Source organism: Marmota marmota, unplaced genomic scaffold, assembly GCF_001458135.2.
Source record: "Marmota marmota marmota unplaced genomic scaffold, marMar, whole genome shotgun sequence".
Classification (NCBI taxonomy): Eukaryota; Metazoa; Chordata; class Mammalia; order Rodentia; family Sciuridae; genus Marmota; species Marmota marmota.
The window spans coordinates 21,166,839-21,188,768 of record NW_026000082.1 but is presented as its reverse complement, the minus strand read 5'-3'; the positions used below and the strand labels follow the sequence as shown (position 1 = coordinate 21,188,768).

At 44.3% G+C, this 21,930-nt stretch overlaps 2 protein-coding genes across 4 annotated transcripts in view; one reads left to right on the top strand and one right to left on the bottom strand.

Moving 5' to 3' along the window:
- LOC107141859 (transcription factor BTF3-like) lies at nt 1-857 on the bottom strand. Its single transcript, XM_048815555.1, has one exon. It carries the CDS (start codon nt 746-748, stop codon nt 260-262), a length of 489 nt encoding a protein of 162 aa, XP_048671512.1. The 5' UTR covers nt 749-857; the 3' UTR covers nt 1-259.
- The window catches only part of Kdm4a (lysine demethylase 4A), a 79,750-nt gene that overhangs the window by 31,976 nt on the left and 25,844 nt on the right, over nt 1-21,930 (top strand). For 2 of the 3 annotated variants that reach the window (XM_015485128.2, XM_015485127.2), the window contains exons 13-22: nt 3,456-3,637; nt 5,589-5,793; nt 6,312-6,388; nt 7,063-7,118; nt 9,179-9,287; nt 9,572-9,757; nt 12,856-13,026; nt 18,068-18,187; nt 18,484-18,576; nt 18,709-21,073. In XM_015485128.2, the coding sequence (XP_015340614.1) occupies nt 3,456-3,637; nt 5,589-5,793; nt 6,312-6,388; nt 7,063-7,118; nt 9,179-9,287; nt 9,572-9,757; nt 12,856-13,026; nt 18,068-18,187; nt 18,484-18,576; nt 18,709-18,849 (1,340 nt within the window). In that variant the 3' untranslated portion in view covers nt 18,850-21,073. Of the gene's footprint in view, nt 1-3,455; nt 3,638-5,588; nt 5,794-6,311; nt 6,389-7,062; nt 7,119-9,178; nt 9,288-9,571; nt 9,758-12,855; nt 13,027-18,067; nt 18,188-18,483; nt 18,577-18,708; nt 21,074-21,930 lie in introns of those variants that run through there. The other variant, XM_048815545.1, reaches the window with a different exon arrangement.

The window sequence follows — 21,930 nt, the reverse complement described above, 5'->3', positions numbered from 1 at the left end:
TTTACTAGGCAAAGAGCTTTATTAACCTTTTTTCAAACTTTATTCCCAGGCTTCTTCCGCTTAATTAGCTGCAAAGAATAAATTGTGTATAAGCAAAAACTGAAAAGAGCTGCAGTGGCCAAGGGGCTTGGGCTTAAAAATATTAGAGATCTAGATTTTATCAGATCCATAAACAAAACAATTTTAAAAAGCAGTCATAATATAAAACAGCAGCTCCCAGTAACTTCTTCAAGTTTATCTTCTTCAGAAGTTGATCAGTTCAGTTTGCCTCATTCTTAGAAGCCTCATCAAAATTCTCCACAAGATCTGGAACTTCATCATCATCATCCTCTCCAGTAGCAAGTGGTGCTTTTCCGTCCACAGATTGTTTGGGCAGAGCTTCAGCCAGTCTCCTTAAACTAGTCAGACTGTCTGCACCAAGTTGGTTTAAGATGCTGGGTAGCATTTCTGTCAGCTGCTTTGTCTCAGCATGGCCTGTAATGGTGAAAGTGTTTGCTGCCACAGACGCCTGAACTTTAGGGTTGTTAAAGTGGATCACTGTTCCTTGGTTTGTAAACATATTCACCTCTTCAATACCAGAGATATTGTTTACCCCTAACTTCTTTAAAGAGAACTGAAGTTTTTTATCATCTGCTGTAGCTGTTCTATGAACCACCTTCTTCTTTCTGTGAGCAGTTCCTTTTCCACCAATTCGCACCTGTGCCTGCAGTTTGGCGAGTTTTTCCTGGTTCATGATAGTTTCTTTCATCTTGTCGGAGCGGAAATGGGGCCGCGCGGGGGACTAGGGTTGGCGCTTGGGGTCTCAGGCAGACCAGCTGAGATTAGGCGCACACATGCGGGGACGCAAGATGGCAGCTTCCATGTGTGTTTTAACGATTCTTAACCAGAACAGTGTCACTTAGTTTTGCCTTATTGCTTTCTTTCTCTCAGTAACTGAGTTTATGTACATATATATATATATACACACCTGTGTTTCACATTCTTTGAAAGTAAGTTGTAATCATCAGATTACTTCATTTTAATATAGCAATAGGCACATTTCCTAAGAAGGAATCTCCTTTAAATACTAGACTGCTGTCATAACTAGGACAGTAGCTCCATAACATTTTCTTATCCTCCAACCAGATCTTTCTTTTCCTGCTCACCCCAATAATGTGTTTTAGGGTTATACATTATACTTGTAAGTTGGCTTTCTTTAGTCTCTTTTAGTCTGGTATATCCTTACCCCATTTTTTAAAAAATTTAAATTTTTTTGTGTGCTAGGAATTGAACCCAGGGGTGCTTTACCACTGAGCTACATCATTAATTCTTTCTATTTTTTATTTTAAGACAGGGTGTTGCTAAGTTGCTGAGGCTGGCCTTGAACTTGGGATTATCCTGCCTCAAAACATTTACTTGCTGGAATTATGGACATGCATTGGGATTGAGGCATGCCTGGCCCTTGCCCCACATTTTTAAAAAATATATATTTGTAGTTGAGGCATAACATTTTTAGTGAAATGTTAAGAATTAACTATAAGTCTCTGTGAAGTTTCACGTATGTGAACTGTTAAAATTTTGATTCTTGCAATTTTCACTTAACACAGTGAACATTTTCCCTTATCATTCAGTATTCACATATGGAATGATTTTGGCCACTTTTGACTTTCTAAAGTCTTACGTTTTTGGTTGTTATTATGAGCCTGTCTGTTTTTGTTTCTTTCATCACATCTCAGTCACTCTTTTTTAGGCCAAGGTTATGAGACAAATCTGTGGGCACCATGGCTCCTGACTGGATTCGAACAGTGAGGCTCTGAGGGGTTACTTTTACTTGCCTGCACTGGTCTCCTTATGCTACAGTGGCCTTCACTGAGTCTCCACACAAAGGCAGTTGCCAGATGCCTTCATATTGAACATGACTGTGAGGCAGATTAGAAAATGATTTGTCTTTACTTCCAGAAAGGAACATGGGGATACCTAGTACAACTCTTAAAAATATAAATTTAATTCTTAGCTTCCTGAGACATTGGATTCAGCACATAGGCTGTTATTGGCCAACCTCTGGTCAGACTTAGCATTACATTGTAGGGCTAAGATAAGGATTCACTGTGGACATGTGGCACTGCTCTCCTCTTAGGCAAAGCCAGGAGGAATTGGGGATTCCCTGCTCATAATAGGCAGATACCCACTGACCTTTCCAGGGGAAGCTGGCAAGTCCTGACCAAAGACCATCATGTGACAAACTTTAAAGTTTGCCAGTTCCCTTTTATTTTTCCTTCCTTGTTTCCCTTTAGTACAACTGAAGGGAAAATTCATGAAGGGATAGGACTTACGGTGCAGACATTTTAGAGGCAACTAATAACAGAGGGAAGGAAGGTGGAGCCTCACTTTGCTGTCCTTGGAGAGGGCAGAGGGTTGAATGTGGCAGCTGTTAAGGGGAGCAGAACAGGCTGAGCTCCTGGGTAAAAGGAAGAGTAGAGACCATTAATTATTCTTGCCAGAGAAATGGTACAGGCAAGACCCACTGCTGCGACCAGCGTGGCCAAACTAGCAGGTTCTGGCGAGGGCGATAGGAGATTAGAAAAAATAGAGTCATACACGCAGATCTTGAAGGTAAAGCTATGATCGGGTGGAGCACCGCTCTCTGATGAAGAAACAGGTCTAAAGAATTACACCAGCAATCTTTATTATATATGTCTCATTAATCAGATTAAAGACTATGCAAGCATTATTCTTTGTATTCATGAAAGTTATAGGAGTTAGCAACACTATGCAGCTATTTCCTCAGTTACATTCTGCAGTTGCAGTGTGCAATGTTTGAAATGCTCAAGAAAGTCCACTGTTTAAAGTTAATTTGTGGCAGATTCAGAGCAGTGGAACTGGTTATCTTAGCAAGGAAGTTCCTTCATTCCCAGGAGCTGTGTGCCTGAGAGCAAGGTTGAAGCTGATAAGACTAGCAACAGGGTCTCCCTGTGGAGAGCATTACCATAGCAATTGGGCATTCTACACCTTTACATAGAAACTTTCCCAGTCATCACGCATGCCACAGCCATGAAGTCATCGGGGACCCCAGTCTCAGATACTGGTTTCCCAATCACTGTCATCGCACTTCACAACCCACAACATCAACTAGGTACCAAAGGGATCTGTTTTTTTTAAAAATTTTATTTGTTTTAATTAGATACACATGACAGTACAATGATCTTGACATATCATACATTTGAATCATATGGGGTATAATTTCTCATTTTTCTGAGTGTACAGGTTGCAGAATCACATTGGTCATGCAGTCACGTATATACATACAGTAAAGTGGTCTGTTGATAATCATTTTACCCTTGGCCTTTGCAAGCCTTAGGAGTCTTTGGTTCAGTCCAAACCAAGGTCTAGGAGTCCTGACTGAGCTTATCTGCTCTTCAGGCCATACCACTAGTGTGCATGGCTGGTGCTGATTTATGTTTCTTTTTCTGTCCTAGAGACCTCTGAACAGCTGTCCCCTGAGGAGGAGGCTGAGGAGACAGAGGCCTGGGCCAAGCCCCTGAGCCAGCTGTGGCAGAACCGACCTCCGAACTTTGAGGCTGAAAAAGAATTCAATGAGACCATGGCCCAGCAGGCCCCTCACTGTGCTGTCTGTATGATCTTTCAAACGTACCATCAGGTAGGACCATTCCACACTCTCTGTGTACCTAGGACCAGTAATCACAGGAAGCTAGATTTAATTGTGGGTACTTTTTGTTTGTCTTAAGAGGGGCTTTTTTTCTCCCCTATTTTCCTCTTCTGCCCCACTCATGTGAAATAGGAGTTTGGGGATAGAGGGGGAAAAGAAAATACTGAGTTTCAAAAGAGAAGTGCTCACAAACTGTTGGAATGCAAAGTAACCTAACACATACATCCCTGTGACCATATCCTTGCCTGCAGAAAGTAGCATGATGTGAGGGCAATGCACAAGTACAAGGATATTTGCCCCTAAATTGTGTAACTCTGATTGCTAATTTATGAATATTAACACCCCACACAAGGGTTACTTCTCTCTCAAGATAGCCCATATTCTTTCTTCCACCTTTGGTATGTAATCCTTGCTTTCCTGAATAATTCTCTGCTTGCTCCTCAATATCTGACATATGGTGAAATTCTTTTCCATCACATATGTCAAGGACCCCATTGTCCTGAGTTGAAGTCCTGGTCTTTCATACCTTCTCCAGTTCTCCTCTGGTGACACTTTTATTGGTCAGGTTTCACAGGGCAGATGAACCAGCACTGTGGATTTTTACTTGAGAATGCTTTGGAGATGATGTGGCTCAGGCTCCCCTTGAACTTGCACTCATCACAGACTTTAGCTGTTTGCAGAGAATTTTGCTTTTTCATCATCCCATCTGAGACTCTTCCTCCCAGGTGTTGTGCAGTTCTGGTCAGTCAGGGTACAGGGCTGTTATTTATCAAAGCCTGAACTTCAGGTTAAAAACCAGATCCTCTGATGTTGTCACCTTCTTTTCTTTCCCATTGTCACAGTTGGTGTTACCAGTGACCAGAAGTAACTAGGGCAGGGCAGAAGCAGAGGGCCTGATTGAAACAAGGGGGTGGGAAAAGCACAGCTGCTGAGCTCCTCTGTGCCTGTCCCATGCTGGTGCATTGATGGCTTCACCATCATGTATCCCTCAGGGACTGGCTCTGGAAGGCCAGGAGGCATTAATAGCAGCAGGTGCCATGTGGCCAGCTCAGGCCCAGCTGGAACCTTCACAGGGTGACATGCAGTTGAGCAGTCTCCTTTGGGTGGTTAAAAGGGCATTTGCTGTCCTGAGCCTGGCAGGACCCCGGGTTCACTCATGATAAAGAGTGAAACCTCAGACCAGCACATTTTGGACTAGTAACTCACTACTTTCCATTGACAGAAACCAAAATGAAGACCTGTATGTGCCATTGTGTTGGGGGGAAGTGATTGACCTGGTGGTGGTTACTGTGAGTGAATCTACCAATTGTAGCTCTACTAAGAGTTATATAAATGGCATATATTCAGAGGGTGATGTGTTTTGGCGCTCCATCTTTGGAGTGAGCTTAACAGTGCCATCCAGCATCAGAGTCAGTATAGTTTGCCAAGGGAAGTATGTGGATGTAATGTTCTTCCTGAAGGGGCCTGAAGCCTGGAATCATAGATGGGACTCCAGCTATGTAACAGCTCAGGTGACCTGCTGACTTAGACCATCAGAGGCAATCTGTGCTGGCCCATTAGGAGCTTCTGTGCTGGGTGCTGTCCCTGAGTGGGACCACAGTGTATTACGGCACATATGCGCCCTCAGTGGCAGCCTTGTTGCCAATATCTTGGTGCATTTTATTACCACTCAGTTTGGAAAGATTGAAATCCCAGTTGCCTCTTACCTCGCCCCCTCTTCTCAGTTGTCCCCTAGGGGCCTTTGTTTGATGCTGCTGTGAGAAATTGAATTTGAGTCATTAGAGGTAACTTCAATTAGTAGCTCTGGGATAATGGCTGTGCACCCGGGAGCTGTAGCCATAGTCATATTGATAAGAGAGGCAGCTTTCTGCTGATGGAGCAGGTGGGAAGCTGAGAGCATAAGTGCAGCTCACTGTGTTGTACGCTTGTTTTTTCCCCTTAGGTTGAGTTTGGAGGTCTTAGTCAGAACTGTGGAAACACTTCAGAAGTAGCCCCCCAGAAGCAGAGGACCAAGCCATTGATTCCAGAAATGTGCTTCACCTCAACTGGCTGCAGCACAGACATCAATCTTTCTACTCCTTACCTTGAGGAGGATGGCACCAGCATTCTAGTTTCCTGCAAGAAGTGCAGTGTCCGGGTCCATGCCAGTGAGTGCCTCTTGCCTTTCTTTGCATCCTCTGCCAGGAGCATGCTCCAGTTAATTGGATGTCCTTTTCACATGTGGCCCTCCCTACCCCCAGTGCAAAGGCTGCTTATGTGTTCTTGGAGAATTTGTTGCCAGTCAATGAGTTTGCTTGTACCAGTCAGCAATGTGCTGTCCTCTTGGTTGCACATGTCCAGAGGGGATTAGTTGTGCCACTTAATAGGTGTTTGTACCAGTGAATAAAGTTTTTTTTTGTGTGTGTGTGGTGCTGGGGATTGAACCCAGGGCTTTGTGCATGTGAGGCAAACACTTTACCAAATGAGCTATATCCCCAGCCCGTGAATACAATTTTTATGGCCTTGGGCCATACTGTGTATTTGAGCCCTGGGATCTCTGACCAAGAATTCAGGTGTTTTTGTAGCATTTGGTATCTTTGGGAGGTGGTCTATGGAAAAAAATTGCAAATCCATATTCTCACTCTGACTTCTGGGTTTAATTTGCTTTTCTCTGTGTCCCTATTAGGTTGCTATGGGGTTCCCCCAGCCAAAGCTTCTGAAGAGTGGATGTGTTCTCGGTGTTCAGCCAATGCCCTGGAGGAAGTGAGTACTCCCACACTCTTCCTGTCTTCCCCATGAGATTTGGAATATGTTTGGGGCCGGGCTATTTCATGCTGGACTTTATGTCTACTGCAGTCCATGAAGGGCATGGTAGTGATGTCAGAGAGTATATACTATGTAAACAATTCCTATGACAGAGTAGTTGCTGCCCACTTGTGATAAGGCCTGAGTGGATCTGGAAGATGTTTGCTCCTTTAATTGAAAACCAGGTTGAGGCCTTTATGTGGAGTATTCATATACAGCCCCCTTTAAATAATTCACCTCTGAAGTTAGAGCCTTAGGATGGGGACTTAGGTGATTCATTTTGCAACCATCTCTTCATCATTGCCCCTGGAGTGTGGCATCACCCTGCCCAGGAAGCAGACTAGGCCTTATGGTGCTTCCAGTTTTGCAACTTTGCTCAGAGTTGCTATGAACATTAACAGCAAAGAGGATTATGTTAAGTCAAGTGAATACTTGGTATCTTCTGCTCCACATGGCATCTGTCTTCTACAGGGGAGTCCTGGGTATAAGGTGTGTGTTTGAAGCCCTACCTATCATTACACTGCTTTCTAAGCCCAAGGTTAGAGTTGCCCACAAAAGGTGGAGGGGAGAGCAGATTGGATGTTAGTGACTTGGTGGTGACCAATTTCTTCTTCCCTCTCCCTTCTGGGCAGGACTGCTGTTTATGCTCCTTACGAGGAGGGGCCCTACAGAGAGCAAATGATGACAGGTAAGTGTTTTGAGCAGTCTCAGAATGCCCAGGCTCAGTGCTGAAGCAGTGTGTAGGGGCACTGTCTACATAAGCTCTTGCAAGTGAGGATTTGGGAAGCACACTCTGAGGAGCTCTTAGAATACCAAGACTAATTTTAACAAAGACACCAAGGGGAGTCAAGTAGTCTCAGATCTTTTCACTCCTTTCCCTTCTGATGGCAGAGATGTAAGTAACATCCTCCTTTTAGAGGAGATAAGAATGTACTTAGGAGAGTATGAAAACCTGGAGAAGTCAGTGCAAGAGCTTTGTGGGCTGGAGGTGTGAACATTTACCTGCTGATATGCAGAGATGGCCATGCCCATAGTCTAGTGAGCACTTTTCATCAGAGAAAACTTTGGCTCAGACTTGTTATTTGGAGAGGGCAAGTGTCCTCTAGAAGGACACTGAGTAGAACTCAGGCAGTCCGCCCACTGTTAAATAGTGGAAAATAATGTGGAAAACCCAGAAACTTCCATACAGAAGTTTCTGGGTTTTCCACATTAGGCAACTCATTTTCACAGAGTTGCATTTTTGTCTCCTGTTTACTTGCTCTGAGGTTTTTACCTTGTAGAGCTGGGCTGTCTAAGGGGCAGTGTACACAGGTAGGTGGCAGCCAATGGTCGACATCTTGCTTCCAAGTAAAACCCTGTGGGAATGCAGCTCCTGCCTCACAGAATCTCTGTCATGCTGCTTCTGATGCATGGCTGTTCTGCTGCCAGTTCAGTCCTTTAAAGCTACTTGCTCCCATTACTAGAGAAATTGTATTCTTCATAGTTTCAGGATAGGGCTGGTAATGTTCTTCCTTCTTTGAAGTGGAAATGGTTCTACTTAGCTTTTCACCTTTGCCTTTTTTTTTTTTTTGTTACCAGGGATTGAACTCAGGGCCACTCGACCAGTGAGCCACATCCGCAGCCTGTTTTGTATTTTATTTAGAGACAGGGTCTCACTGAGTTGCTTAGTGCCTCGCAGTTGCTGAGGCTGGCTTTTAACTCACTATCCTCCTGTCTCAGCCTCCCAAGCTGCTGGGATTATAGGCATCCGCCACCACACATGGCTCACCTTTGCCTTTTAATCCCTTTTATACCCTTCAGATGTACACAGAACAAATCTGTTACTGCTCCCACATAACAGTCCTGCCAGGTTTTTTTTTCTGCTTTTTTTGGTACTAGGGGTTGACCCAGGAATGTTTAACCACTTTCTCTATGTTCAGCCCTTTCTCTATATTTTTTAAATTTAGAGACAGGGTCTTGCTAGGTTGCTGAGGCTACTTTGAACTTGCGATCCTCCTGCCTCAGCCTCCTGAACCACTGGGATTATAGGCACGTGCCACCGCACCTGACCTTGTTGAAGGTTTTCAATGATTTTTTTTGTGTGTGTGTGGTGTTGGAGGTTGAACCCAGGGCATCACACATGCTAGGCAAGTGTGCTGTACCCCTGAGCTAAAATTCAGAGCTTTTGCCATCTTAGTTTTTCTCATCTTGGCACATTCTGGTTTCCCCAAATGCCTATAACTTACTTTAATTTTCTGTGGATGTCCATTGTGTATACCTCTCAGTGAGGCCTGGGCCAAACCTTAAAGACTTGAGTTTTTCATGGGTAAAGAGAGCAAGAAGAGAGGTTATTTCAGCCCAGGGAATGGGTTTGGCAGAAGCCTAGGGAAGATTATTGGCAGATTGGTGAATAGTGGAGATGTTTTCAAGAAGCACCTGGGTTCTGTGGTAAAGAGCTCAGTGTAGAGCTCCCTAGTTTATTCTCACTCCTGAAACCCACCACACCCAATTAACTGTGGCTCTGCTTATTTTGCCCCAGACTGAGGGAGTGGTATAAGAAGTATGACCTGGCCTAACCTCGGGTAGGGTGTCCACAGTACTCAGTATGATGGCAGTATGGCTCTAACTTTCTTGAGTCCCTGGAACTGGTTGGTGGGAGTTAGGGGCCACACTGGGTGAGGGAAGAAGCACTGTTGGGAGGCCTACTTTAGAAGGGAAGGCCACAGGGCCTTAGATCCAGAGGTGACTGGGGCCTTTGCCTTTTGGCAGATGGGTTCATGTTTCATGTGCTGTGGCGATCCTGGAAGCAAGGTTTGTCAATATTGCAGAAAGAAGTCCTGTGGATGTGAGCAAAATCCCCCTGCCCCGCTTCAAACTGGTAAGGAATAAGTGATGGTTTTATAGGCCCCACATAATTACCCTAGTTATAAGTCTCTGGGTGGAGGGCAACAGTACCTTTCTGCTTGGCCCAGTGGCTACCTTTATCCCTTGGTTTCTGTTAAATAACTTAACATCATATATGATTAGACATGGGATTAGAGTAGGCTGTGTGTACCTCATGTTTCTGGGAGGAGGGTGGCTCTGTGCATTTGGATGGAGTAACACTAGGGGAAGCTGGACTGTCAATTCCTAGAATCATTGGCTTTCTTCCTCTGGATGCAGAAATGTGTCTTCTGTAAGAAGCGGAGGAAAAGAAATGCTGGCTGCTGTGTGCAGTGTTCTCACGGCCGTTGCCCAACTGCCTTCCATGTGAGCTGTGCCCAGGCTGCTGGAGTGATGATGCAGCCGGATGACTGGCCCTTTGTTGTCTTCATTACCTGCTTTCGGCACAAGATTCCCAACTTGGAGGTGAGGAAGGGTGCAGCTCAGAAGTCCTTGATAGTCTTCAGGGCCATTTTCTCTGCATATTATGTGCATTTATTGGGTTGGCAAGTGTTTCCTCAAGTATTGTGTTTGATGGAGAGTGCTAATGATTAAGTCATTAAGAAGGGGCTCCTGTAGGTCTCTGCCAAGCTGCTTGTGGTTGATTCTTTTGGGTTATCTGTTAACTTGGTTGTCTCTCCACTAGGATAAGCTCTTTGAAGGTCCACCTCTTATTAATCTTGAGAACTGATGGGGAGAGCTCCTGACAGTTCACCATTAACTGCTATGCAGTAGGGATTTTCGTAGTCCTCTAAATGGTGACATGCAGAGAAAGATAAGTGAAAAGTTAGCTAGAGGAGTTATGAAATGGTCTGGGTAGAAGGTGGCATTCAAAGAGGTCTTGAATGTAAGAAGGAATTATGAGCAGGAAGGCATTCAGGGCTTCAGAAATAGAAGAAACAAATCTTGGAAGAATGAACATTCAAGCTGATCTTGGGCCTGTGTTGGGGGATGATACTTGAGAAGTAAGCAGCAAGGAAGATGAAGGCCCTAGGTTCCTACATTTAGGAGTTTGACCTCTCTTTCAGTGCAGGAGAACTCTGAACACTGCAATTTTGAACTATATTTTCTAACAGTTACTTTGGTGGTTTGAGGAGAGAATTCAACAAATCAGAATTTAAGGCAGGGAAACAAGTTAACATAGGAGACAGTGAGGTCTTAAGTAGGACACATAGAGTTTTAAGTTCATGTCTAACCCTGAGATCCTTAACAGGTCCAGTTGACAGGGTTTGTGGACTGCTATGGGGAGAGGGATGGGGGAGAGAGAGGAGAAGAGGAATGGGAAAGGAAAGTGAACATAACTGAATTTAGGAGGCAGGAAGGATGCTGTTACTAACTTATGATGATGTTACTAACTGCAGTCAGGATTGATATGGAGAAGGGCTGGTTGGTCAGGAGAAGGGACAATGATGAAAAAGAGGAAAGGATATGTAGATTTCGAGGTCTCTGAAGTATTCACACTTGAGCAACAGGAAGGCCAGCTAGGTTAAGGATGAGAGGGAAGATTTGGAGATTATCAGTTTCTGGACGGATACTTGAACCCAGTTCCTATTGGAAATCAGGCTGTGGATAGTCCCAATGTAAGGAACAGATAGCAAAGCATGAACAAGTGAAAGCAGCCAGCAGAAAGATTAAGAGGGCCATATGCTACTGTAGAGAAGGCATGTCTGGTATGGTGGTTCTTGAGTACTCTAATTTGGGAGATCCATGGGACAGTCATATCAGAACAGTCTCTAGTGGGGGAAGTCTTTGCCATCAGCAAGTTATGGTTATGGTCTAATGGAATAGGTGACCATGCAGACTTTCAGCGTTGTGGTGAGTACAGTAATCAGAGATAGAGCATGGGAGAATCAGTCTAGGGGAATGAACTTTTAACTCTGCTTGGGATCACAGAAAAGTCCTCCATTGACTGGATCCTTTTCTTTCACAAAGGCATTTTAATGAGCATGAGAGGTCGTGAGCGGTATGGGTGGAACCTTGGGGAGATGGGAAAATATGTAATGTGGGAATGAGGCTTTGGAGGACTAAAAGCCTGATGTAGCATCAATTCCCAGGTCTGGTAGGGAAGTCCGAGTTTGATCATGAAACAGTAGTACTCCATATGCTTAGGTTGATAGCTGTAGACTGCTGATGCTGAGAGGAAGTTGGGGTACTGTTGAGTATTTATCTTACGATTTCATTCTATTTAGTAAGCTTCTGCTATGTGCTAGGCACTATGTTAGATGCTAGGAAAAGTCCCTGTTCTAGCTGGGCGCGGTAGCACACGCTTGTAATCCCAGCGGCTCACAAGTTCAAAGCCAGCCTCAGCAACTGTGAGGCACTAAGCAACTCAGTGAGACCTTGTCTCTAAATAAAATACAAAATAGGGCTGGGGATCTGGCTCACTGGTCGAATGCCCGTGAGTTCAATCCCTGGTACCAAAACAAAAAAGTCCCTGCCTTCAAGGACTTTTATATATGAAGTGTGTATCTTCTAGTTGAAAGATACATAGGAAACCAGTAAGAAACTACACAGGAAATAGCATTTTGGATGGTGAGAAGTATAGTAGACAAAAACCAGGATGAGGTGAGTAGAAGAGTGGGTAATAAGGAGGGCAGCAGTGGGTGGTCCTCAGAATGTGAGGGAGTTATATGCAGACTACTGGGGAATGGCATTTCAGATAGTGGGATCCTTAGGTAAGAGCGTGTATATTTAGAGAACAGGAGAGGGTGACATGGCTAGAGTGGAGTGGGCAGGTGGTGGGGTAGTAGGGGTGGAGGCTTGCTGGACATGAGCCTGCACCTTACTTTGTTATCCTGTTTGCATCAAGGACTAGTTTAGAATGAGAAGGGAAAGGAGAGGGCACCAGAGATGATAGGTCTCTCTCTCTCTTTTTTCTTTTTTGGTACTGGGGATTGGACTTGGGCACTTGACCACTGAACCACATCCTCAGCCCTGTTTTCAATTTTATTTAGAGACAGGGTCTCACTGAGTTGCTTAGCACCTTGCTGTTGCTGAGGCTGGATTTGAACTCATAATCCTCCTGTCTCAGCCTCCCATGCTGCTAGGATTACAGGGGTGCACCACTGCATCTGGTGATAGGTGTCTTATAGTGGGGGCAACTTGTTATATGCAGCTGAGGAAATAAAGGAAATCTCAATCTTTGTGCCCTCACCCTGGAGGTATAGCTTAGTGCACAGATCAGTGTGGAGCATTGCCTGGTGCCCAGAGTTTCCAGTCACTGTTGATTTTTCTACCCAAATATGTGATGTGTGTGCATTATTAGGTGCTGTTTGGTCAGTTCTAGTTTGGTCAGTTGTGCACTGGGAACTCAGGAGAACCGAATTTGTAGAGGAAAACAGAACCCTGGTTGGGATATGGATTATCTGGAATGGCCTGTTTCCACTCCCATTTTTTCTCCTTTTTTGCTTTTCCATTTCCATGATTATATGTCTCTGATAAAGGGGGACAGATTGATGTTGGTATCCATTTGCAATTCCTATCAGCCCCATATGTGAGTTACCCAAGCTTCTTCTTTCTTCTAGCGTGCCAAGGGTGCCTTGCAGAGCATCACTGCAGGCCAGAAGGTCATTAGCAAGCACAAGAATGGGCGCTTCTACCAGTGTGAGGTGGTCAGACTCACCACTGAGACCTTCTATGAAGTCAACTTTGATGATGGCTCCTTCAGTGACAATCTGTATCCTGAGGACATAGTGGTAATGTCTGCAATCAGCTTCTGGGATGGTTTGAGACTGGGATCCTTCTAGGTCTGGCTAGCTGACAGGTGGTGGGTTGGCCTTTTCTAGCCTGGTCCTGTGGTCCCATCAGTAGGTTCCCAAAAAGAAAGAAGCATTTGTACCGTTCTTTCCTTGCAAGGAAAATTGTGTACTACTAGGGTACTGATTCTAGAAGTTGGTGGGAATCATTGTTTTTTGCAATTCTTTAAAAAGCATGCATATTTTTCAATCTCAACTATCGCTGAAGGCATCTAGTGTGGTAGAAAAGCTCAGGGTTTGGAATAAAACCAATGTGCTGGGCCGGGGTTGTAGCTCAGTGGTAGAGCGCTTGCCTAGCATGTGTGAGACACGGGTTTGATCCTCAGCACCAAATAAAAAATAAATATAACAAAAGGTATGGTGTCCTATCTACAACTAAAAAAAAAAAAAAAAANATGGAACCCAGGACGCACGCATGCCAGCCGAGCGCGCTACCGCTTGAGCCACATCCCCAGCCACAAAACAATAACAATTTTATTACACCTTTTTTTGGTACCAGGGATTGAACCCAGGGTCACTTAACCACTGAACCACATGCCCAGCCTTCCTTCTTTTTTATGTTTTATTGTGAGACGTGGTCTTATAAGTCCTTATGGCCTCCCTTAGTTGTTGAGGTGGGTCTCGAATTTGCAATCCTCCTACCTTAGCTCATGAGTTGCTCAGATTACAGGCATGTTCCTCTGTGCCTGGCTCCAACTCTATTTTCTATCATGTTTTTTTAGTATGTGCATAGAACTGATTTTGGTACTTTATAGGTTACTTTTTGGTAGAGAGCTTTAGGGGTAGAGGCTGGGGTTGTGGCTCAGTGGTAGAGCACGTGCCTAGCATGCGTGAGGCACTGGGTTCAATCCCCAGCACCACATAAACAAATTAAATAAACAAAGTAAAGGTATTGTGTCCAGGGCTGGGGATGTGGCTCAAGCGGTAGCGTGCTCGCCTGCCATGCGTGCGGCCTGGGTTCGATCCTCAGCACCACATACAAATAAAGATGTTGTGTCTGCCGAAAATTAAAAAATAAATATTAAAAAAAAAAATTAAAAAAAAAAAGGATCTTAAAAAAAAAAAAGGTATTGTGTCCATCTACAACTAAAAAATATAAAAAATGAGAGAGCTTTAGGGGTAAGTAGCAATGACTTGGAGTCAGCCCTGGCTTGCTTATGATATAATACCTGAGACACTAGAGGTCCTACCTCCCTGGACCCAATCTTTAGTTTCCTGACATAGTATTCAGGACTTAGTCCAGGTTTCTCTTGCCCCTACCCTGCCTTTTCATTTCAGTTAGTCTAAGCACAAGTTAGAATAGTGTTGCCGCTTTTTCCTTTAACAAATTGGATATTTCCCTTTTTTATACTGCATTAACAACTTAATTTGTAAAAGTGCACAAATTATTTATAAGAGTGGTCTAATGTCATCGTAAAGATATTAGTATTCATAGCAGCGTTTTTTAAGTCCTTACAGTATGCCAGGCACTGTGCTAAGTATTTAAGACAAATGTGTTTTTCCCTTTTCATACCACGTCTGAGAAGTAGGTGATATTATCTCTAACAATACAGTGATCTCAGAACTCATTTTTCTAAAAGTTATTGAGGACCCCAAAAAGCATATATTTTTGTGGGGTTATCTCTAGTAATATTTACCCTGTTCAGTATTAAAACAGATTAATATTCCTTTTTAAATGAAAAATATCTTTTCTAAAACAAAAACCACTAGTGAGAAGAATGCCATTTTTCACCAATTTTGCAAATCTCTTTAATGACATTTCTTTATTCTGTCTGTTCTGTGGTACATTATTTTGGTTAAAGTAGACGAAGAAAATTCAGCTTCATACAGTTATGTAGTTGGAAAGGGGAAGATCATTTCAATAGCTTTCAGATCATATAATTATTCTTCTCAGATATTCCACCAAAACTCAATGAGTGGCTTTTTATGTAGGGGTAGGGTGGGTAAGAAGGATTGAACCCAGAAGCGCTTAATCACTGAGCCACATCCTCAGGCAAACACCCTCCCTCCCTTTTAAATTTTGAGACAAGGTCTTGCTGAGTTGCTTGGGGCCTCGCTAAGATGCTGTGAACTTGCAATCTTCCTGTAACAAGCGGCATTTTTAAAAGGTTAGTTGTAGTATGGGATCTGAAAGCAGATCAGTAAACTTGTCCTCTATTACGTTAAAATCCATCGGTCTGCCTTGCACTTAGAATGGATCTTTTACCGATGCCTAATTTCATAATACCATATATGGTCATATAGAAATACTGGTGTAGCCAGGCACCGTGGTGCATGCTGTAATCTCAGTAGCTTGGTAGGCTGAGGCAGGAGGATCGCGAAGTCAAAAGCCAGTCTCAGTAAAAAGCAAGGTGCTAAGCAAATCAGTGAGACCCTGTCTCTAAATCAAATACAAATAGGGCTGGGGATGTTGCTCAGTGGTCTCAGTGCCCCTGCAGTTCAATCCCTGGTACTCCCCCTTGGGCCCCCCCCCCCCCAAAAAAAAAAAAAGTGCACTGAGCTATGGAAATCTTCCAAATGTTAAATTTTCTTATAAATATCAAAACATTGGACTTGGGATGTGATGCAGTGATAAAGTACTTGCCTGGCACATATGAGGCCCTGGATTCAGTTACCAGACCCACAAAAAGAAAAAAAAAAATCACATTTATTAGTGTCCCTCATCTTGTCAGAAGACTAAATACTGGGATGCTACAAATTGACAGTGGTGATCCCACTTGTTTGAAATTCTAATTTTTACTTGAAAGTTTGAATTTTAATTAATCATTTTTGCTGTGTTGGGAATTGAACATAGGACTTCATGTATTCAAGGCAGGCACTCTTTCACTGAGGTACAGCTACAGCCTTTTAATTTTATTGTAGTGTACTAAATTGCCCAAATTGGTCTCTATTTTGAAATCTTCCTGCCTCAGCTTCCTAAGTAGCTGAGATTACAGGTGTCCATTATATATTTGTTTAAATAATTAATTTATTTTTGATTCTGGGCATTGAACCCAATGCCTCATGCACAATAGGCACTACCACTGAATTTCATTTCTAGCCTGAAAGCTTAAATTTTATTTAATTCCTCTTCCTCAGTTGTTTTCCTTCCCTCCCTCCCTTCCTTCCTTCCTTTCTTTTTTGTCACATTGCTGGGGGTTGAACCCAGAGCCTTGTGCATGCTAGGCAAGTGTTTTGCCAACCTGAATACAGGCACTCTCTCACTGAGGTACAGCTACAGCCTGAATATAGGTGATTTTTTTTTTCCTAGATAATCATCATACTGCCATATGCAGCCTGGTGTGTCTTACGAGACTTACTCATGCATTCAAGATTAAGATTTAACAAAAATGGCACACACCTGTAATCTTAGTGACCAGGAGGCTGAGGCAGGAAGATTGCAATTTTGAGGCCAGCCTCAGCAATTTAGCAAGACACTAAGCAACTCAGCAAGACCCTGTCTCAAAATAAAAAAATAAAAAGGGCTGGGAATATAGCTCAGTGATTAAGTGTCCCTGTGTTTAATCCCCATACCAAAAAAAGGTGTAATAAAATTGTTATTGTTTTGTGGCTGGGGATGTGGCTCAAGCGGTAGCGCGCTCGCCTGGCATGCGTGCGTCCTGGGTTCCATCCTCAGCACCACATACAAACAAAGATATTGTGTCCGCCGAAAACTAAAAAATAAATATTAAAAAAAAATTGTTATTGTTTCATCAAGGACATTGTTATGTGAAATGATACGTTTTCTTTTTTTCTTTAAATTTTGTATGCATAGCAATAACAACTTGTAGAGTTTGGGGCCCTTACTTTGATTTATGCACATGGCAAGTGGTTGTACCCATCATTGATTTTACACCATCTCTGCAAATGTCAACAAGGTGCAAAAGACTAGTGTTTTTTTTTTCTATTTTTTTAAAACTTTTTAAAATAATTAATTTTTTTATGTGGTGCTGAGGCTCCAACCCAGTTCCTCAGTGCTCTACCACTGAGCCACAACCCCAGTCCAAGACTAGTGTTTTAACATGAAATTAGTCATGATCTCACATGTTCCCTGCACAGGGTTGTGGACCAAGCTTTGAGAACTACTGTTATTGAATTGCATAGATCTTTAGTGGTTTATCAAGAAGTACATGTTGGACTACTTAAAACTTCCACTCAGATATTTGTTTTGGGGTGAAGGCACAATAGTTTCTGCTTAATTCTTAGATTCATATAAAACATGATTATTGATTACCTAACCCATAAATGAATTGGCAATATAATATACAGCCATTTCTACTCAATTAATGAACTAGCAAGGCAGGACATACAGTCATATATGTCTAACTCTTGTCATATAATATGACGTTTATCAGGGCAACTGTAAACATGCACATCCTTTTAGACTCAGTACCCTTCCCCTCTCTGATGTGTACTTTTTAGGCGTTGTCCTGTGGAACTTCTCTGAGGTATACCAATCATAAATTCATAAACTATTGTGCTTTTGTACATTGTCCATCCACTGTGTACCAGGTCCCGTGCTAGGATATGGTAATGATTCACCTTAGTGTACACTCTTTTATGAGAAGTAAAAGTTCTAATGTACTTTGCTAATTCTGTGGAAGGTGATCCTTTTTTCTCACCTTGCCTGTATTTTAAGAACACATTTCTTATAAACATAGCTGAGTATAGTTCTAGTTTATGACACAGCCCTGAAGAATCCTTTAAGGGACAGTTGAAGGGATGTAAAGAGGACTGTTGATTCTCCTATGCTAATTATAATCTACTAACTTTATTAAAAAGCTATTATTTCTTGTCATCTGTTGGCAGCATGGAACAGAGATATGGGGCATACTTTGACTCAGCAAGCTGGTCTTTGTATCTTTCAGTCCAGAGCAAGCTACCTTGCTTGAAGTATCTGAGCCAAGTATTTGTTTTGGTTCATTCTTTCCTGAGTAGGTGTTCATTACTATTGTATTCAAGTGGACCTTCCTTTCATTCTCCTTCCTCCTTCTTTCCTTAGAGCCAGGACTGCCTAAAGTTGGGTCCTCCTGCTGAAGGAGAAGTGGTTCAAGTGAGATGGACGGATGGCCAAGTCTATGGAGCTAAATTTGTGGCCTCCCACCCCATCCAGATGTACCAGGTAGCTGGGGGTTCTTGCTAGGGAGTTGGGAGTGGGTGGGTACTTGATTACTTCAGTGCTTTCTTTTGGGTGAGAGATGAGTCTATACTCTTGAGAGAATTGGTGGATCCACTAACAACCTTTTCAGACTTAGGGGTCTGTCCTGGGTCAGGTCTGCCAGTAGGGTTTCAGACATGGCATTCCTTACTCCAGTGTTGTTAACACTTTCCTTTGGCTGCAGGAAATTGCTACTCTGCATGGTAGACCAGGGGAGTCTCAGGAGTATTTTAGCCCAAAGGACTCTGTTTCCTTGGCAGGTGGAGTTTGAGGATGGCTCGCAGCTTGTGGTTAAGAGAGATGATGTATACACGCTGGATGAAGAGCTTCCCAAGAGAGTCAAGTCTAGATTGGTGAGTGTGTTTTCTGTGTACCCTGGGCTCCTGTCTGGGAGGGGAGGGAAGATGGCAGGAGTATGTCCTTTTGTTTTTTTCTTGGGATAGTTGGCCACAAAGTGATTATTTGGCTTGCCTGTCCTACTGTAGTCAGTAGCCTCAGACATGCGCTTCAACGAGATTTTCACGGAGAAAGAGGTTAAGCAGGAAAAGAAACGGCAGCGGGTAATCAACTCGAGGTACCGAGAAGACTACATCGAGCCTGCACTGTACCGGGCCATCATGGAGTAGGCATTTCCAAGGTCCACGAGGTTCCCAGCCATCAAGGCGAGAGCACTCGGGTTCCACAGCACAGCAGACACTCGGAACTCTGAAGTCTTTAAAAGTGAAGTTGTAAAAAAGAAAAGGAATGAAATAACCAACCCCATCACCTTCTCACCCCAGCTGAATTGCATTCCGCTGTAGAGAAATGACAAGCTGTTTTTGGACATGTGGTAGCAGCCGTTGATCTCCCAGCTGAGGGGCTGAGCACTGGAATGCTGTGGCTGCATTAGCCCCCAGTCTGAAAAGGAGTCAGCTGTGCTGGCTGGGCGGGTTCCCCTGTTCCTGGCCTAGGACTTAGCTTCCTGCCAAGCACCTGCACCGACCAGGCAGAGGTGCTGGTGCTTGACCTAAATCTCCTTTTGTATTTATGTGTATATGTGTATGTGTGTGTGTGCGTGTGTGTGTGTGCGTGAGTGTGTGTGAGTATGTGTGTGTGTGTTTGGGTGTTTGGTCTGGACCAGCTTCTGTCAGCCCCTGGCCTTTACTTTTTTCTTGCCTCTTCAGGGCAAACAAAATGTGAAATTCCGCCCTCAGCTGAGCTGAGTAAGGGCCCCTGTGGGTTGGCTGAAGATGGGTGTAGCCATCTATTCAGGCTTGGAAAGGCCTCAGGAGTGCTGGCAAAGCTGCAGTGTTGAGAGGCTAAGGAGTTGATGCCACCTTTGTCCTCCCTTGAGGAGAATACAAGGGTAACATGGATATTTGCCCGCAATACTCTAGGCACAGAACCCCTGTGGCACAGTATTACTTGGTGTGAGTAGGGAATACCCCAAAGGGAGGATTTTAATGATGGAAGCAGGCAGAGCCTGGTAGGTGATTCTGTCAACAGAAAATTGCAATCATGCAGGGGCTGGGAGGGTTAGAGTGAATTGGGGCCACTGGAGGCTAGGGGCAAGTATAGATATGCCCTTGGTCTTGGGGTGGGAGGGTGCTGATTTGAGGGTGGGGGGTGGGAATAGAGGGCAACACTGAAGGGGTTAAACAGGTTTTTGCTCCTCTTGAATTTGTTTGCCTGGGCCCAGGATTGTAGGGCTTCATACTTAACCCTATGTATACAAGAATCAAATTTATAAACTTCCCCATTTTTTGTTACGTATGAACGCTATAAACCAAATTATTTTGAAAACTGGTGCATCACCTTGTCCTTAGCAATAAAAAGTGTGTTGAGCAGATTGGCTGTGTCTGCCCCAAGGAGCCCAAGTGGCCAAGGGTCAGGCTGGGGTTTATCAAGAGTCATATGCTCTGGAACAGGGCTGTGTATTTAAAGAGTCCATGAAGCAGAGTTTGGAAAGTGGTTCCAGGAGAGGGCTCCCTTCCTTGTTAGGCTCCATGGGCATTTCTGGCTATGAGCACCTCTTTTTGCTTACCCTGCCCTAGAGGTGGCCAAGGGGAGGTAAGGGTGGAAGGACCAGACTACTGAGTCTTCTCAACATAGTTTGATTTCTCATTTCCACCCCATTTGATAAATCCTAAACTGGGCTAAGTCCATGCCAGCATCTGTGTTTCATACATGTTGTGGAACCAATTTGAAAGAAAGGAGTGTTTACATTCTAGGTACTTGGAGAGCAAGTGACTTGTACACAGTTGGGTTCTGAAGTTGCTCTCCAAGCTACCTATAGTTGGTGAAAAGCTTCCCAGGAGGAATATCCTCTTTGCCTTAAGGTTGATGGGGACAAAGATAGGGGAGCCTCAAGGCAGGAAGGGGACAGTAAATAGGTGTCAGATTCTGGTGCAACATAGCAGTTCTAGCTGGCCTTCAGAGGTGCTTCCAGTGGCGTGTCCCTGTCCAGGTACAGGAGATGATTTGAGTCAGCTCAGCTACCCAGTGCTTCATGTCCCTGGGACTTGGGAGGTGGCTGCTACTTGGTACTGATTGTAGGGGAAGGGAAGAGCAAAAGGTTTCAAAGATGCTTTTCTATACCAACTCCTGGTGTCAAGGCAAGGTTGACCCTTTGCCTTTTACTCAGGGAGTCTCAGAGGATGTGCCAGGAGAGGCTGGGCAGAGCCTGGACTTAATGGAATGTTCAGTGGACCCTGGGAGCACACATGTTTGCAGGGGAAAAAACACCTATCTTTCTCCACAGGGTCTAGGCCTCCCCAATGCTCTCTGACCCTGCTGTCCCTAGTCATACTGAAGGACCTGCAGGCCAAGGTGTCTGATTTAATACCAGTAGAATTCTTAATTAGAAGCCAACCTTTTTCTTTTCTTTTCTTTTTTTTTACTTTGGTTACTGTAATAACCTTGAGGAACCCAAGTTAAAAGAGGTGATGAACTGTCCTGTTTTGTTTTTTTAAGTGATCCAACCCAGGCCCTTGAGCATGCTAAGTATTTGCCCTACCCCTGAGCTACACCTCAACCCTGGCTTGTGCCGTTTTCCTTCGCTGGCTAGTTAGGTCTGGGTTTCAAGACTGACCCAAATTAAAAGCCAGACCAGTTCCCCCCTGCCGGCTTCCATCCCCTCAAGCCCTTTTTATAAGACAAACTGCTTTCCTTTAGTAATGTAGGGTCCTTGGGTCGGTATATAAAAAATGACAGATCAAGTCCCTTAAGGCCCGGGCTCGGCTGAGGGAAAGAGGACGCAGAATGGGAGAGCGGGACTCCCTGGAGCTGCAGTATGGTGGGTGGGGTAGTCGTGTGTCCCGACTAAACATCTTCTACTAGTCTCTGAAGTTAGTAATGTCCGAGGGCACTCTGTACCTCCGTGCCCTCTTACCCCACAGAATTAAGCAGGGCTTGCGTAGGTCCAAAGCCTTGGGCCTCAGGAGGGTACTGCTGCTCTCAGCCTGGAAGATGAGATGAGGAATCCTTTGGCGTGAAGTGACCGCGACCACCCTGTACTTTGCGACACACACTCCCTGGCAAGGAAACAGGCTCTCAGTGGGCTGGGTCTAGGAGACGTCCGCGAGGAAAGTGTGTCCTCTGGGCCTAGGAGAGGACGAGGCGAGGTCGTCCGCGCTGCACCTGCAGGCCCCGTCTGCTCCACCTGCGGCAACCCCAAGCACTGCATCTTCCGCAGTCGGGGTACCCCTGGCTGGCGGGATGGGCGGGGC

Coding starts and splice junctions, on each gene's coding strand:
- LOC107141859 (XM_048815555.1), bottom strand. CDS start 748: ATGAAAGAAACTATCATGAACCAGGAAAAACTCGCCAAACTGCAGGCA.